The 17,012-nt window shown below is 39.2% G+C and overlaps 1 protein-coding gene across 1 annotated transcript in view; it reads right to left on the bottom strand.

The window, feature by feature from the left end:
- The window catches only part of CTDP1 (CTD phosphatase subunit 1), a 172,754-nt gene that overhangs the window by 90,724 nt on the left and 65,018 nt on the right, over window positions 1-17,012 (bottom strand). The window contains exon 11 of the mRNA XM_084618248.1: window positions 10,103-10,268. Within this exon, the coding sequence (XP_084474374.1) occupies window positions 10,103-10,268 (166 nt within the window). The remainder of the gene's footprint in view (window positions 1-10,102; window positions 10,269-17,012) is intronic.

Here is a 17,012-nt window from a genome sequence, read left to right as displayed (position 1 = left end):
GAAAAGGAGCACTCGTGGCACCGTAGAGACTAACAGATTTATTTGAGCATAAGCTTTCGTGAGCTACAGCTCACTTCATCGGATGCATTCAGTGGAAAATACAGTGGGGAGATTTATATACATAGAGAACACGAAACAAAGAGTTCCCAGAAGTCACCTACTACAGGACAGGCCTAACAAAGAAAATAACAGAACGCCACTAGCCGTCACCTTCAGACCCCAACTAAAACCCCTCCAACGCATTATTAAGGATCTACAACCTATCCTGAAGGATGACCCAACACTCTCACAAATCTTGGGAGACAGGCCAGTCCTTGCCTACAGACAGCCCCCCAACCTGAAGCAAATACTCACCAGCAACCACATACCACACAACAGAACCACTAACCCAGGAACCTATCCTTGCAACAAAGCCCATTGCCAACTGTGCTCACATATCTATTCAGGGGACACCATCACAGGGCCTAATAACATCAGCCACACTATCAGAGGCTCGTTCACCTGCACATCCACCAATGTGATATATGCCATCATGTGCCAGCAATGCCCCTCTGCCATGTACATTGGTCAAACTGGACAGTCTCTACGTAAAAGAATAAATGGACACAAATCAGATATCAAGAATTATAACATTCAAAAACCAGTTGGAGAACACTTCAATCTCTCTGGTCACGCGATTACAGGCATGAAAATTGTGATATTACAACAGAAAAACTTCAAATCCAGACTCCAGCGAGAGACTGCTGAATTGGAATTCATTTGCAAATTGGATACAATTAACTTAGGCTTGAATAGAGATTGGGAGTGGCTAAGTCATTATGCAAGGTAACCTATTTCCCCTCGTTTTTTCCTACCCCCCCCGACATTCTTCTTAAACCCTGGATTTGTGCTGGAAATGGCCCATCTTGATTATCATACACATTGTAAGGAGAGTGGTCACTTTAGATAAGCTATTACCAGCAGGAGAGTGGGGTGGGGGGAGGTATTTTTTCATGCTTTGTGTGTATAAAAAGATCTCCTACACTTTCCACAGTATGCATCCAATGAAGTGAGCTGTAGCTCACGGAAGCTTATGCTCAAATAAATTGGTTAGTCTCTAAGGTACCACAAGTACTCCTTTTCTTTTTACCGTACACACTGTAAGGAGAGTGATCACTTAAGATGAGCTAATACCAGCGGGGGGGGGGGGAGGGAGGGAGAACCTTTTGTAGTGATAATCAAAGTGGGCCATTTCTAGCAGGTCACAAAAACGTCTGAGGAACAGCAGGGCGGGGGGGTGTGTGTGTGGCGGATGGGATATAAACATGGGGAAATAGTTTTGCTTTGTGTAATGACCCATCCACTCCCAGTCTCTATTCAAGCCTAAGTTAATTGTATCCAGTTTGCAAATTAATTCCAATTCAGCAGTCTCTCGTTGGAGCCTGGTTTTGAAGTTTTTTGTTGAAGAATTGCCACTTTTAGGTCTCTAATCGAGTGACCAGAGAGATTGAAGTGTTCTCCAACTGGTTTTTGAATGTTATAATTCTTGACGTCTGATTTGTGTCCATTTATTCTTTTACGTAGAGACTGTCCAGTTTGACCAATGTACTTGGCAGAGGGGCATTGCTGGCACATGATGGCATATATCACATTGGTAGATGTGCAGGTGAACGAGCCTCTGATAGTGTAGCTGATGTGATTAGGCCCTATGATGCCCTGAATAAATGTGGGCACAGTTGGCAATAGGCTTTGTTGCAAGGATAGGTTCCTGGGTTAGTGGTTCTGTTGTGTGGTGTGTGGTTGGTGGTGAGTATTTGCTTCAGGTTGGGGGGCTGTCTGTAAGCAAGGACTGGCCTGTCTCCCAAGATCTGTGAGAGTGATGGGTTGTCCTTCAGGATAGGTTGTGGATCCTTGATGATGTGTTGGAAAGGTTTTAGTTGGGGGCTGAAGGTGATGGCTAGTGGCAGTCTGTTATTTTCTTTCCTGGGCCTGTCCTGTAGTAGATGACTTCTAGGTACTCTTCTGGCTCTGTCAATCTGTTTCTTCACTTCAGCAGGTGGGTACTGTAGTTGTAAGAATGCTTGATAGAGATCTTGTAGGTGTTTGTCTCTGTCTGAGGGGTTGAAGCAAATGTGATTGTATCGTAGAGCTTGGCTGTAGACAATGGATCGTGTGGTGTGGTCAGGGTGAAAGCTGGAGGCATGTAGGTAGGAATAGTGGTCAGTAGGTTTCCGGTATAGGGTGGTGTTTATGTGACCATCGCTTACTAGCACCATTGTGTACAGGAAGTGGATCTCTTGTGTGGACTGGTCCAGGCTGAGGTTGATGGTGGGATGGAAATTGTTGAAATCATGGTGGAATTCCTCAAGGGCTTCTTTTCCATGGGTTCAGATGATGATGTCGTCAATGTAGCTCAAGCAGAGTAGGGGCATTAGGGGACGAGAGCTGAGGAAGCGCTATTCTAAGTCAGCCATAAAAATGTTGGCATACTGTGGGGACCCACAGCAGTGCTGCTGATTTGAAGGTATACATTGTCCCCAAATGTGAAACAGTTATGGGTGAGGACAAAGTCAAAGTTCAGCCACCAGGTTTGCTGTGACATTACCAAGGATACTGTTCCTGTCGGCTTGTAGTCCATCTGTGTGTGGAATGTTGGTGTAGAGGGCTTCTACATCCATAATGGCCAGGATGGTGTTTTCAGGAAGATCACCGATGGATTGTAGTTTCCTCAGGAAGTCAGTGTGTCTCGAAGATAGCTGGGAGTGCTGGTAGCGTAGGTCCTGAGGAGGGAGTCTACATAGCCAGACAATCCTGCTGTCAGGGTGCCAATGCCTGACATGATGGGGTGTCCAGGATTTCCAGGTTTATGGATCTTGGGTAGCAGATAGAATGCCCCAGGTCAGGGTTCCAGGAGTGTGTCTGTGCGGATTTGTTCTTGTGCTTTTTCAGGGAGTTTCTTGAGCAAATGCTGCAGTTTCTTTTGGTAACCCTCAGTGGGATCAGAGGGTAATGGCTTGTAGAAAATGGTGTTGGAGAGCTGCTTAGCAGCCTCTTGTTCATATTCTGACCTACTCATCATGACGACAGCACCTCCTTTGTCAGCCTTTTTGATTATGATGTCAGTTGTTTCTGAGGCTGTGGATGGCATTGTGTTCTGCACGGCTGAGGTTATGGAGCAAGTGATGCTGCTTTTCCACAATTTCAGCCCATGCACGTCGGCGGAAGCACTCTATGTAGAAGTCAGAGGGGTATTGGAAATATTCCTTGAGTCTGAGATACCGAAAATAGGATTCTAGGTCACCACAGAACTGTATCATGTTCATGGGGGTTGAGGGGCAGAAGGAAAGGCGTTGAAATAGGACAGATCCTTCTGCTGGGCTAAGAGTATAGCTGGATAGATTAACAATATTACTGGGTGGGTTAAGGGAACCACTGTTGTGGCCCCTTGTGGCATGTAGTAGTTTAGAAAGTTTAGCGTCCTTTTTCTTTTGTGGAGAAGCAAAGTGTGTGTTGTAAATGGCTTGTCTAGTTTTAGTAAAGTCCAGCCACGAGGAAGTTTGTGTGGAAGGTTGGTTTTTTATGAGAGTATCCAGTTTTGAGAGCTCATTCTTAACCTTTCCCTGTTTGCTGTAGAGGATGTTGATCAGGTGGTTCCGCAGTTTCTTTGACAGCATGTGGCACAAGCCGTCAGCATAGTATGTGTGGTATGTAGATTGTAATGGATGCTCCATACTCACATTCAATGAGATTTGAAAACAATTTTTTTCCCCACCTGCCTTTGTAAATTTAAGGGGTCTACGGGTTTATATTTTTCCAGTTAAAATACACATATTCATGCTTTCTTTCAACACTGTGAAATTTAAGATTTTTTAAATTCTATGACCGTGAAATTTATGAAAAGGGACAGTGAATTTGGTAGAGCCATGTGTGTAAGTGAGCTCAAGGCAACTGTCATTTTACAGTAGATACACATCCATCTCATCCAATTAATATTTTAAACTAACCAAAGGGCTAGTAGTCATGGATATAATAGCTGTCATTAAACTGTGAGGGAAATGCTGATCCTTAATTCATATCATATTAGTTACAGCTACATTTACTAATTTAGAACACAAAACGGCAAATCTATAATATGCTTAGCAGGATGGAAGTAGTAGGGACAGCAATAAAATGGACCAATGAATTACAACAATTTTTCTTACATTAACCTTTGTATAAGGGGTATGCACAAGTACTTGTTAGAAACAATAAAACATGGAGAATGTTTTGCTCAGCTGAATCACTGTGTATACGTAAATCCATTTTAATATAAAATGCACATTTTGTGATGTATTCTTTTGCAGATTATGGGTTAAATTTTCATCTGGTGTAAATTAGTGTATCTCCACCGAGTTTGGTAGGAGACAGAAGAGATGGAGGGTTTAGTGTGACTAAGTTTGGATCCAATTCTCCCCTTCCCAGAGAGCCCTGTCTGAGAGGAAGAGAATTTTCTTTTCTTTTTTTTTTGCTGTGGGTAGCAGAGAAGACAATCCTAGAGATGATGGATGGAGCTGGGGAACTCAAGGGTGGGAGGTGGCAGCAGCAGCAGCAGCAAAAAGGGTTCTACCTCCGGTAAATAGGGAAGTGAAATGCTTACTCAACAGGTAGGCTGCACAGGACCAGTTATTCCAGAGTATGGTAATTGCAAGGAGGGCTCTGCTGGATGAGAATGCAGTGGAGCCAAGGAGAGGTTTGGCATCTCCATTCTCCATGAGAGCCCCCCATCACTGGGCTTCCCTATAAATGTGATCAGCCAAATCATCCTGGAAGCTCCTCTGGGGCTGGTTCTCTTCTGATCTACAGCGCTGAGAGGAGCTGCTGACAAGTGGTGCAAACACCTGCTTCATTATCTTTTGCTCCTATTTCAGTCTGGCATGGCTGTGACATCACCACACAAGCTAGGGAGTGGAAAGTAGGAACTTCTGCCCAGAATGGACTCCATATTGATAGCAAGAGAACTGAGGTATCGGAAGGTCATTTTCTGCAGCTGCTACTAGGAGACAAAAGAACAACTGGGAAGATTGCTTCCCTGGAGGCTGAGCAGGGAAATGGGATGGAAAATCCTGGCTTTGATAGCTTGCCTTACTGTCAAATGAAAATTCATTGTACAAACTGGTCTCATAATGAGAAATACTCTTTACAAGTAAGTGAAAGGGCTGTGAGAAGACATGGTAACAAAATGTGGGTCTTAAAAAAAAAAGTTGTTTCAAGGGGTAAAAATCTGAACAAAGCTGTTCGGGCTGAAAGCCACTATTCAGTTGCCTGATAGATATCCATGCAAACAGCCAAGTAAAAACCACTGCAGGCAAATGTGAAGCCAAGTTCTATCAGCAATGAAATTTTGTGCAACAAGCATACAGGTTATCTATGGCATCACAAGACAAGAGGAGAGTAAGATAAATTTTACTTGATTAAAAAAGGGTAACTATTTAAATGTATACTTGATACATTTCACAGAAATCTCTCCTAGTGCCATTAAATAGAAGGACAATCTTAGAAGTATAGTTTTCTTAATATCTAAGAGGATTAGAAACACTGGTTTGAAAAGGATGTTATAGACTTGGTTTCTAAATATACAAGGATACTGGTAATCTTGTCAAGTATTGGTAATTTTACTACTTCTTGCTTATTTAATGTAAAAAAAGATCTGTACGTGGGCTAAAATAGAAAAGATCCATATGATCCATATGAAAGAAAAGGCTGGGTTTTGGAGAAGGATTTTTGGGGGTGGGGGGGGGCAGGAGGTGGAGCTGTTCTTAATGCACCTACTCTGAGGAATCAGAAGTGTAGGAGTGGAAAGGACCTCAATAGATCATCTAGCCCAGACCCTTGCACTCAAGGCAGGACTAAACAATACTAGACCATTCCTGAGGGGTGTTTGTCTAACCTGTTCTTAAAAACCTTCAGTGATGGAGATTCCACAACCTCCCAAGGCAATTTGTTCTAGTGCTTAACAAACCTGACAGTACGTTTTTCATAATGTCCGACCTAAATCTCCCTGGCTGCAATTTAAGCCCATTGCTTCTTGTCCTTTCCTCAGAGGTTAACAACCTTTTATGCACTTGAACACTTATGTTCCCTCTCAGTCTTCTCTTCTCCAGATTAAACAAACCCATTTTCTTCAATCTTTCCTCATAGGTCAGGTCTTCTAAACCTTTAATTATTTTTGTTGTTCTCCTCTGGACGTTTTCCAATTTGTGAACATCCTTCCATCTTGTTGGGATGATACTCTACAGCTATGTGCATTTGCTTTTCTACTGCAAACAAGGGGAGGAAAAAAGTTAGTTCCATAAATCTATTTGCAATTAGTTGCAAGAGAAGCAGATTCCTTCATGAACAGACTTTACTAACTGAAGTTCTTTATTAGTTACAGTGAAAAAATTCTTGGAGGCTTAAATGCTTAAAGATAATCCGAATCCCAACACTTTTTTTTTTGGCACTAGAACAACAAATTTCCCATGCTGTCGAACACTACACACTTAATTCACTTTGATACAGAGTGCATTTCTTTTTGATGCATTCTTTTTCAAGTTACAGGGAGATCATTAGGGGTTTAGAGGTAAAATTCCTACAAGTCATTTTTTCATCTTAAATTCACTTTTAGTAGTTAATTTTGGTTCATTTTGATTTTCCTTGTCCTTGCCTCCACTTCCTAGCTACACACCGGTGACCTCTGATGATTTCTGTAAGAGAAGCTGATAGAGCAGAAGAAAGAGCAAAGTTCTTTGCTGTTAGGCTGGACCATTAACAGGCAGTGTCTTTTCTCAAGAGCTGTGCTTTCAGTGTTCAAATTCCACCATGTCTCCTGCATGCCACATAGTATCATCACATGCACATACATATATATGTAATACTTGCCAACTCTGATGTGTATGCATGTGAAACCTGGACTGTGTATAGACGCCATGCTATGAAGCTGAATCACTTTCACAAGGGCTGTCTGAAGAAACTGATGAGGATAAGATGGCAAGACAAGGTTCCAGATACTGAGGTTCTCATACAGTATTGATCTTAATGGATATGTTTCTATAATCTTTAAGTCTTACATTTTTCTGTACAAACATTCACCCTGTAGTTCAGTCAGAACATTCAGAAGAAATAAACACACTTAAAAAGTACTGTTAAGAAATGGCAGTCTATCTAATGAAAAATTACAGAAAAGATTTTTCAAACAAACACTGAATGAGTTATCAATAATACTCAGTAATCAACTAAAAGAGATAAGTATCTCAATTTAATGGGTGCTGTAAGAGAACCAGGAAAAACTAATGGAAAACTGCAGAGTACACACTCTTGTTTGTAATGCACCTAGAACTCTAGAATACATTTAGCTCTTTCAGAATACAAAGAATAGAAGAAAACTTTGAAGTTTCTAATGTTTCATTCATGTGTCACTTGTAACTTCGTAATTTAAACACGATAGAGCTGATTACAGGCATTTCTGTCATTTCAGGGCATTCTGAAATCCTTCAAGTCATTGAAGGAATCTGGATCATTATCTGAAGTATTAGACAGACCAATCTCCCTGTATTATGCTTTCAGTACTTTTCCATAATAAGTCCCATGTTACCTCTACAGCTCTCCCCACAAAATTACTATTCCAAATTCAGCACAAAAATGTCAGAACAGAGGTTATGATTCTTTGTACTCCTGATGCTTTTTAATATCATATTTGGCTTAACCAGAAGATCAGCTATGAATAGCACAGGTGAGAAGGACCAAGTGACATAACCAGAAATAAATGGCTGCTTTGGATTGGAGAGGTGACAACACTTCCTTACAATGACTCTTAGACTTCGCACAGAATCACATTTGTTCTTGAGAGCATTGCCTGTTCAAGTAATCTCATCATCAGGGCTCCTACATGAAAAATCCAAGCAATGGAAGATTAGCTGTGTCATCTGGGAGCCAGATGTTGGAAGAAAAGTTTAAGTTACCTGATGAAACATGAAACAAGAGACCCTCAAAAGTAGTCACATGCACAGGAACAGGAAAGCAAGCAATGCAGTCCATATTCAGAAAAATAGCTACTCCTATCACAACACACTTATAAGCAGCTTGCTCTTGTCAGATGACCACTATTCAGCCCTTACATTGCACATGGAAAAATAGGGAAGTGTGAGGAATGAACATAGAGAGTTTGGAACAGTCACTTCAGAGATGGTCCAAGTAGTGAGGAGTCAAGAAAGGTTCTCTAAGAAATGACTTAACAGAAAATTCTACCCTCAGCTATCATAAAAAGTAAGCTACTTCACTTTCAAGGCCCTTTTATAGCCTATCCCTACCCCACCTATCATCTGTCCTTCATGCCTACCTCCGCCCACAATGCCAGCCTCCATCACACACTTGTTAAATTTTCCAACATACTTGTTTGAAAACTGCTTTCTCTCATGCCATCCCTCATGCTTGGAAGGAGCTTCCTGTAAACATCTGCAAAACTGATACATTATTCTAATTCAAAAACCTCCTAAAAAAATCCAAAAACTTTTTTGCTGTGGTGCCTACAAAAAGCTTAACAGCTAAGCTGGTGGTGTACTGAGCTGATCAATGATGACCAATAGTGTCTCATTGTTTCCTTGTACTTCCTTCCCCCCCGCCAACCCCAGTATGTCTGTCTGTATCCATCTGTCATCTCTTGTCTTACACTTACATTGTAAAGTTCTTTGGTGCAGGAACAGTCCCTTTACTGTGTTTGTACAGCACGTAGGACAATGCAGTCTGGGTCTTTAACTAGGGACCACAGGTGCTATAAATAATAATATTTGATTATTTGGGAGAACCAGCAAACAAATGTGATGTAAACGGGAGTGTTCATTATACTTTTCAATCCAGCATGCAAAAGGAAAGGCAGACTCTTGACCAAGCTGTATGAAAAATATGATATCCATCTCTAAGATGGCATTCCAAAGACTCCAAGCAGAGATGGAGTTGCAAACAATACCAGTCCCAACTAATGTCAAAAAATTATTTAATATATACTGCCCTTCTATGTTTACTGTTTGATTTGTGATGCGAACAAGAGCTGGAAAATTAAGTTAAAGGAGATATTCTCAGTGCATTTAATGAATACACATCTTTTGCTCAGGGGTTGGCATCTTAACCTTTCACAATACACTCAGATGGTAAATTCAGTTTGTAACAGTTCATTGTAATTATTTTGTAATTAAGAACATTATCTTACTGCCTTCCATGAAGTGGCCTTATTTTTTTGCATCTGATCCATTTTACCATGTAATACTCACTGTTTTACACAGCACTTTTTTTAAGAAAAGTGTAAATTAAACCTAGAATGTATACTATAGAATCTAAATAGACATTAGAAATACCAGTAAATCTAGAATTTTACACAAAACAATAAATCAAGGTACTTCTAGTTTTTAAAAGGTCTGTGAAGTTGACATTGAACATGAGCCTATTTCCAAAGGATTACTCCGATACCCCACTAACTTTCATTGGTCGGTGAAACTAAGTTTGAAGTCACCTTCACCATAATTTAAGAATCAAACAATGCACATATCCAACTCCCCATGAAACAGCTGTTTTTCCTTTCTTAGGCAAATATGCATGTATTACTGAATGCCAGTTACACAAGGTTGAAAAGGAAACTATGGCTCCTTCTGAAAGGTCACACACTAGCAGATGGGTTTTTTTTTTTTTTTTTAAAAAATCAGTGATCTTAAGGGTTTTTAGGTCCTCATTTATATGAAATTCAATGTGACAATGTATAATATTTTACATAACTAAAATGCACCAAGATCCCATACATTTTCTTTTGTGCCAAAATTATATTGATGTGAAATAACTACTTTACAGGCCTACATCCATGAAACTATTTATAGTGGCATAGTTTACATTTGTTTTACAGCACAGCTTAGTGTTGAAAAAATTGTATTTCTAGGTCAATTAAAATATTTTTGTTTCAAGTTACTGTAAGTTGGCTTTTCCCCATTAGTAGTTACACGCACCTGGTAACATGCAAAATCATTTCATGTATGTGCATAATTTAACAGAGTTAAATACTATTATGCATAACTGACTAACTCAATTATACTGTTAGAATCCTGACACAATTAGTTTAGCTCACCTCTTTATCCATACTCTCTAAATCCTCTTTACATAGCGTGTACAGTGGCATCGTCTCGGACATACTTGGCTGGCGTTTCCGTTTGGATGGACCAGGTTGATCTTCATTCTCATTTGCTGGTAACTCCTCTTCATCAAACAGCTGCTGCTGATGTGGTTGAACAACTCTGAAAAATTTCACAGGTCCCACATGAGAAAAATCATTTTGAATTACAGCTTCCATAGAATTGAATCAGATTCAACATGAAGTGTATGGTAACGGAAGCTTCACTGAAGTACTGCTATGCTTGCCTTTGAATAATTGGAACAATCTGACTTGTCTGGAATTGGAAAAATAGATCACTACACCGCCTCTTTCTCACTGTATTCTTCTCCCTTCCTCCCACAAAAATCTGCATATTCGAATTGTCTATACCAATTTAAAAGTTATAAATATAGAAAGCTCATCAGGACACTGGAATGCCTATCCACAGTGCAGCATGTCTTTTGCCAATACAGTCTGAAGATGTATGGACCAGGTACTGGCATAATCAGCCAGGTGCTAACACAATCTTCCAAACAGTTTTGTAGGTAGCGTTATGCTGGCAGAACTTTTGCTGGTAAAGCTTTCTAGTGAAGATAAGTCCTTCCTCCCCAACATTCTGAGAAAATGTTCATTACATCAAGGATAAAAGCTATACTACATCTGTAAGATATCAAAGAAACCATGCACACGCTTTCATTAAAACATTAATATTGTAGACACATGGATTGAAGGAGGGAAATTCAAAATTAGAAGTAGACTGTGGTTTTGTTGGGAGGGGACAGGAGCTTTAAAAAAGATAAAAACGACAAGAGGAAAAAAGGAGGGATATTGGCTGTTAAAGCCAATGTTAAAAAGACACTTATTCTTGTCCTTGAATCCACAGACTAGAAACAGTAATCTTTTTTGCTTGTGTGTCAAACAAAACAAGGTAATCGTCACATGGATCTCATGTGCTGGTAAATAATGTGATTTATTCTGTCTACAACAGAGAGAGAGAGCGCGCGAGCGAGCGCGAGGTCTTATTACAACACTGGAGACTATTAAGGCCTTTGGATACACTTTCATCTACATCATGGGTAATACTGGGAGTTCGTGCTTTTCAAACCTTATTTTTCTTTACATTGGCCTGACTGAACAAGAAAACAACGCTGTTTTGTGAATTTAGTCAGTGTGAAATGTTTGACAGCCTTGGAGGACAGAATTTATTTATCCAAACATGTTGACAGTGCAGGAAGATGTCAATACAAGCTTCCTCACGTCACCCTGGAGAAGACAGATATTGCATCTGTCTCCATGGCTATTCGTTCCTTGGCCTCTCCGTCTCCAACAAGTGCAAATTGTGATGGCTTGTGTATTACAGAAATTCGATGCTAGCAATACCAGATGACATTTTTAAATAGAGTACGTATTTAAACTAGCAAAAAGAAAACCAAATAAGTAATGTACTAGTGCTGCACTCCTTATTGTGGCAATGGCTGTAATAGGGTACAATGAACCAAGATAAAGTCTCTCCTGAAATGGAGAACTGTTTGTTAACAGGTGCAGATCTCAGTGCTACAGAGCTGAAGCACATTGGCAAAGTCCTCCACTGCCTCTATGTACACCATCTTAGATCCACTGTACTTCAAAAACAGTAATAATGTCCAAGAGTTGCATGAGTTTATTACCACCACCTGTTCTACTTAATTATATATTGATTACAACATGGGAAACTGTACAAAAACATTTTACCTTAGAGCAAGGTGGAGCTGAAATACAATGCTAATCTGTGCTAACTGCTAGTTTAGGCCCGTCAAACCATTTAATATATATTTATCATGAGTTAGTTTAGATGTTTTTGGTTATTATTGTGATTTTTTTTTTTTTTTTTTTTTAGGACTGACAAATTGGCCTGTTCCAGTATTTGATTTCCGTAGCTCCGTTCTGTCTCCAGGGTATCCGAACTGGTAAGCCTGAAGGCCATATTTCAAGTTGTATTCTTTTCCCCCAAAATTTATACTGACACATTTTGAGAGCAATACAATGTTGTCAATGCACCAATGAATTATCCAGGACAATCCATTTACACAGAAAGCATCATCCATAGTAAAATACTTATTACAGTGCAGAAGAAATATACCCATTCATCTGGCATTGAAATAAAAACTGTATATCATGTCCCTGATACTCTTCTCACACTAGATTTATACTGCTGTAACTCCATTGTTCTCAACAGAGTTACTCCCAATTTTACATGGGCACGAGAGAAGAATTGGGCAAGCAGGTAACTAGAAAAGATGCTGGGGAACTCAGCTATAAGGTCACACACACTGTTCTACCAGTACCGTTTTGATTCAACAACCTGAACTTCTAGCAGCCCAAATATTTCATTTCACTACCTCACAAAGGGACTATATGTTAAGTCAACAAACAAAGCTGAAAATAAGGGTGGCTCTAGCTAGCACCAGTGGGAGCTTTCAATCCAACGTACTTCTGTATTTGGAGACATAACATTTTTGTTCAACGGCTGGCATAGCTGAGAGATGGAACTAGGTTCCAACCCCATCCTTTTCCAATCATTTTCTCCTGCTGTCAGCTATGACTCCTACTGGTGCTAATATTTTAAGGCTGAAGAACACGGCAGGGAAAAAAAGAGGGTGGACAGATTTATATTCAGTGGATAATTACATGAAATAAACTACACAAAACCCAGAGAGGAGGTTCTCAGATATATTTATTATAGTGTGCAACTAAGAATACAGGGGTCAATTTTTAGAAGGCACAAATGGCAATCGGACACCTACATACTATTTAAAGTAAGGCATGTAACTGACATTTGTGCCTTTGAATATCTTCAAAGCACACATTTGTACATATACACAAATTAAGTTATCAGTGAACACTACAGTTATACACAAGAAGCCCCAATGCCTTCACCTTTAGAAGTCTGGTAGTGTCTTGAAGAGCTTTCATCTTCTCTATCCCCCAACAGTCACCCCAGGTTTTTCAAAGTAAGCCTTTGCAAACACAATCATGCACCCCTGCACTGCAAAACAAACATTTAACCTTGCAAGATATTACTCCTTTGTAAAATATGGTCCTGAGGACAAGAGACTTGGATTCTAGTCCCGACTTGGACATTACCAATTTGTAACTTGTAATTGGACACATTATCCAGTCTGACCTCAGTTTCCTCACATGTAAAAAAGGGATATTGCTATGTATCACCCAGGAGAGAATCATAATGTTGCAAAGCTTAACATCTGTGAAATGGTTTAAGTTCTGATAGCAGCCATTGAGAAATTTTCAAAGCATAATATTGATTTATAAAGCTCAGCAAATCTGCAGATATCTACTTTATATCCACGTCTGTGGACTTCTTTTGCGGATAGAAATTTTGTATCTGTGCAGGGCTCTATAGATTTAACATCTCTAGAATTTAGCACAACTTATGATATGCCTGAATAATACCAAGTGTATATTCCCTACAGAGAAGCAAGTCTCATTATGACTGCTCTTATGCTCAGTCTGGCTGTTCTTAAGATTGTTACAAAGTGAAATCTTGGTCCCTCCTTCCTTGTCTTCTTTCTGAGCAGCTTTTGCACTCTAGATGAAGCAGACAGCTTCCAAGACAGGAGATGCTGTTACCCCATACTGTCATAAAGTTTGAAAAAAAAAATCTCTATTGCATATAGTCTCTTGAGACTTTATCTATAAAACCAACAACTCTTACATTTCAAATTCTCAGTCAGCTCCCCAATTGCTGCAGGTGGTATTTGCATCCTTTGAGATCAAAGTATTTCTTTAATCAACAATCAGAGATCTTAAGAGGTTTGCAACAGCACTGATGGGGTCTAATTCTGTGACCTAGTCACCAGGACTTGCTAACTTTTCACTGATGTTAGTCTGTGCTTTGGAAATCACCCAGTCTTCCTTTTGCATGGTGTATTTATAGTCCAAAGTAGAATTTTGCTGATTTTTACTACTTCATTAACTTAATCAGCATATATAAATTACACGAGAAAATTACAAAGGAATGTTTTAAAATACCTGAAATGTCAAAACATCCATTGATATGGATCGAGCACCTGTGTAATTGCAAGGGGATTGCTGTTTTAATGACAAATTCCAATAGGAAAAAGCTTGATGACATCTATCAAGACAGGAAAATAGAGTTGCAGGCACAAACAGGAAACAGCAGGAGATTTTCACAGCTCTTAATTAAATTCTCTATTTTTTGGTTTAGTGTAATCTCACTAAGAAGGAACAGTGGATTCTGTTTTCTGTGAGTCAAATGTTTAGCTGTTCTGCAAACCATTTTAAGCCACCATTGTGCTTCCAATCCTACAGCCTCTCTATTCCACATTGGGCCTGAGGTACAAGCTACACTGGCCTCAGCATGGCCCAACCTTGTGCCAGCTGCCTAAGATCCCAAGATTCATAACAGAAGTTTGGAATCATAAGTATGCCCTGGGTATGACCCTTAATGTCATCCACAGCAACAAGAATTGCTCACCAAAGATGAACACAACTTCGCAAGTCTGTCTTAAATCATTAGCCATTTCAAATTGTCACCACCAGTTAGGGCACCAATATCAATACACAGTTTGGGGAAGCTGTATAAGTTTATGAAATTAAGCCAGAGCAACAAGACAAAACAACTGTGCCTTGTTAAGCTTTGATGTACAAGAAATGTATAAGCCCAGACTTAGCAAACACTTATGCATATGCTTGACTTCAATGAGAATACTCACATGAGCCTATTATGCACATGGACAAATGTCTGCAGGATCAACTTTACTTTTATTAACTTTAAGTGAAACATCTACACTACTTTCTGAGGAAAGCCATCTAGATGTCAAGCTGTATTCTATATAGGTTCTCCCTTCAAAGAACACAAAATTTGAAAGCCAGACGGACTTCAACTAATTTGACTCTTTAAAAAGGGAAAAGTAATTTAATAGTAAAGATCACCATTACCACCACCACCTCACATGAATACTTAGGGGAAAGACACCTTAGTTTTTCAAAGCTATAAAAATAATTCTGCCCTAATTTCAAACTAGAAGATGTCACTGATTCCTTGTTGAGATGTGATTAATATGGCACTGCAGTCTCCTGCCAACTGAATGCTATTTAACAATGTAAAATATGGGAGATATGACAATATAGTAGAAATGCTATCCTTTTCCCTCTTACATTCTCAAATTCAGTATTCATTCACATAAGCTGGGATTTTCAAAGGGGCCTAAAAGAATTTGGTTAGTTCATCAGGGACTATTCACTGTAATATTTCTCCCCTTGTCAGATAATTTCTCACATACAATCTGAAAAATTCCATCTTGGTAAGAAACTGCACTGGAGAATATTATTTACAGTTAGAAAAATGCAGTAGTCCACTTGTATCCTCAATACAACTGCTGGAAGGCAAATCTTCAAAATATGCATCTTTTTCAGTATACATGACTACTCATTTTTCATTAAATAAATACCCTAGCCAACAGAAAGATTCTGATGGTATTCATATCTTTAGTCAACTCTCTTTCAGAAAGGGAACGACAAAACAAAACTACAGGTGTACAAGTTAGTTTGGAAGTTTAAGCATGTGAGTTGGCAGGAAGTTACATTTTATTTAATTATATGTAGCAGACAGGCAAGCAGGATCATTTTATCTTAGCGCCAATAAAATAAATTTAGTGGTCTCTCTTTGGTTGAAGAGGTAGAGGGCCCTTCCATATCAGCATTATAGTGTCACAATACAGCTTGCTTTCATCTACTTCCCAAACTTAAGCATTTACCAAATGGCATAGCCTGAAAGTCAGTCACTTTCATATAGTCTGAGAAGATGATACGCAAAAATAATACAGCTGACTACCAAAATTTCTGTCTTCAGACAAGGGATGCAAAGAAGCGGTCTGAGTTCCCTACTGTTCATACAGAGTGCGGAATAGAGGAACTTATGTTCTAATCCATTTTCATGTATATTCACACTATTATCAGCACATCCTGAACTTACAGAAAAAAAAATTAACATAGCCGCTAGTGACTGCTTGACAATGTCAACATTTCTCCAGTATTTTCAATCTTAATTGAGCACTACTACTACATAAAGAATAACAGGTTTTACATCACTGACGTCATACCAAACAACAGTACAAAACACAAGAGAGACTTCTTAGAGGCTTGTAGTGAAGACAGTATTTTTATTTTATTAAACACGTTAATCTTTACAGTTTCCACTGATTATGTTGAATAAAAGATTAAAGGCTAATTCCAGCCTCTCAGTTGTATGAGCAGAATTCAATAAACACAAGTTTCAGGAATATATTTTCAGAACGGGGAGCATAAAATTCTGTACACATGCACGTGCATGTACCTGTGCACTGAAGTGCCCTATTACATGTATTAATGTCCAGGATGCGTGAACGCACTTCTGAAGATGACATATCTTACACCCTTCTACACTGGTACAGGTATCAGTGCAAGAACTAAAATTATGCTAAGGAAAGGATTAAAAAACCCATCAAATACCATTCTTAAACTACATTGATCAGTAAGAACAGTGGCAAGAGATATAACATTGGAAAAGCAGCATTAAAAACAATTCTAACTAGACACTTGAACAATAATGAACACTAATTCTGACAGCTGGACACTAACAATTGCATATATTTTGTTAATTTAGACCTTGATCCTAAAAACATGCACAGGCACTTTATACAGTTGAATGGTTCCATTAACATCAGCGGGAGTATTTACCTCTACTAAGTTAAGCATCTGCATACAGGGTATTTGTGGGACTGCCTTATGGTAGAAGTGCTTATTTATGACCTTCCAAGTGTGTCATTTTATTCATATGACTTGAAAGACACAGATGCTTAGTAAAGTTGGGTTTTGACTTCTCTTC

This window comes from Lepidochelys olivacea (genome assembly GCF_965140295.1).
Source record: "Lepidochelys olivacea isolate rLepOli2 genome assembly, chromosome: 2".
In the NCBI taxonomy this organism is placed as follows: Eukaryota; Metazoa; Chordata; order Testudines; family Cheloniidae; genus Lepidochelys; species Lepidochelys olivacea.
Note: the sequence above shows the minus strand (reverse complement) of the source record. Positions and strands in the feature narration are given on the sequence as shown.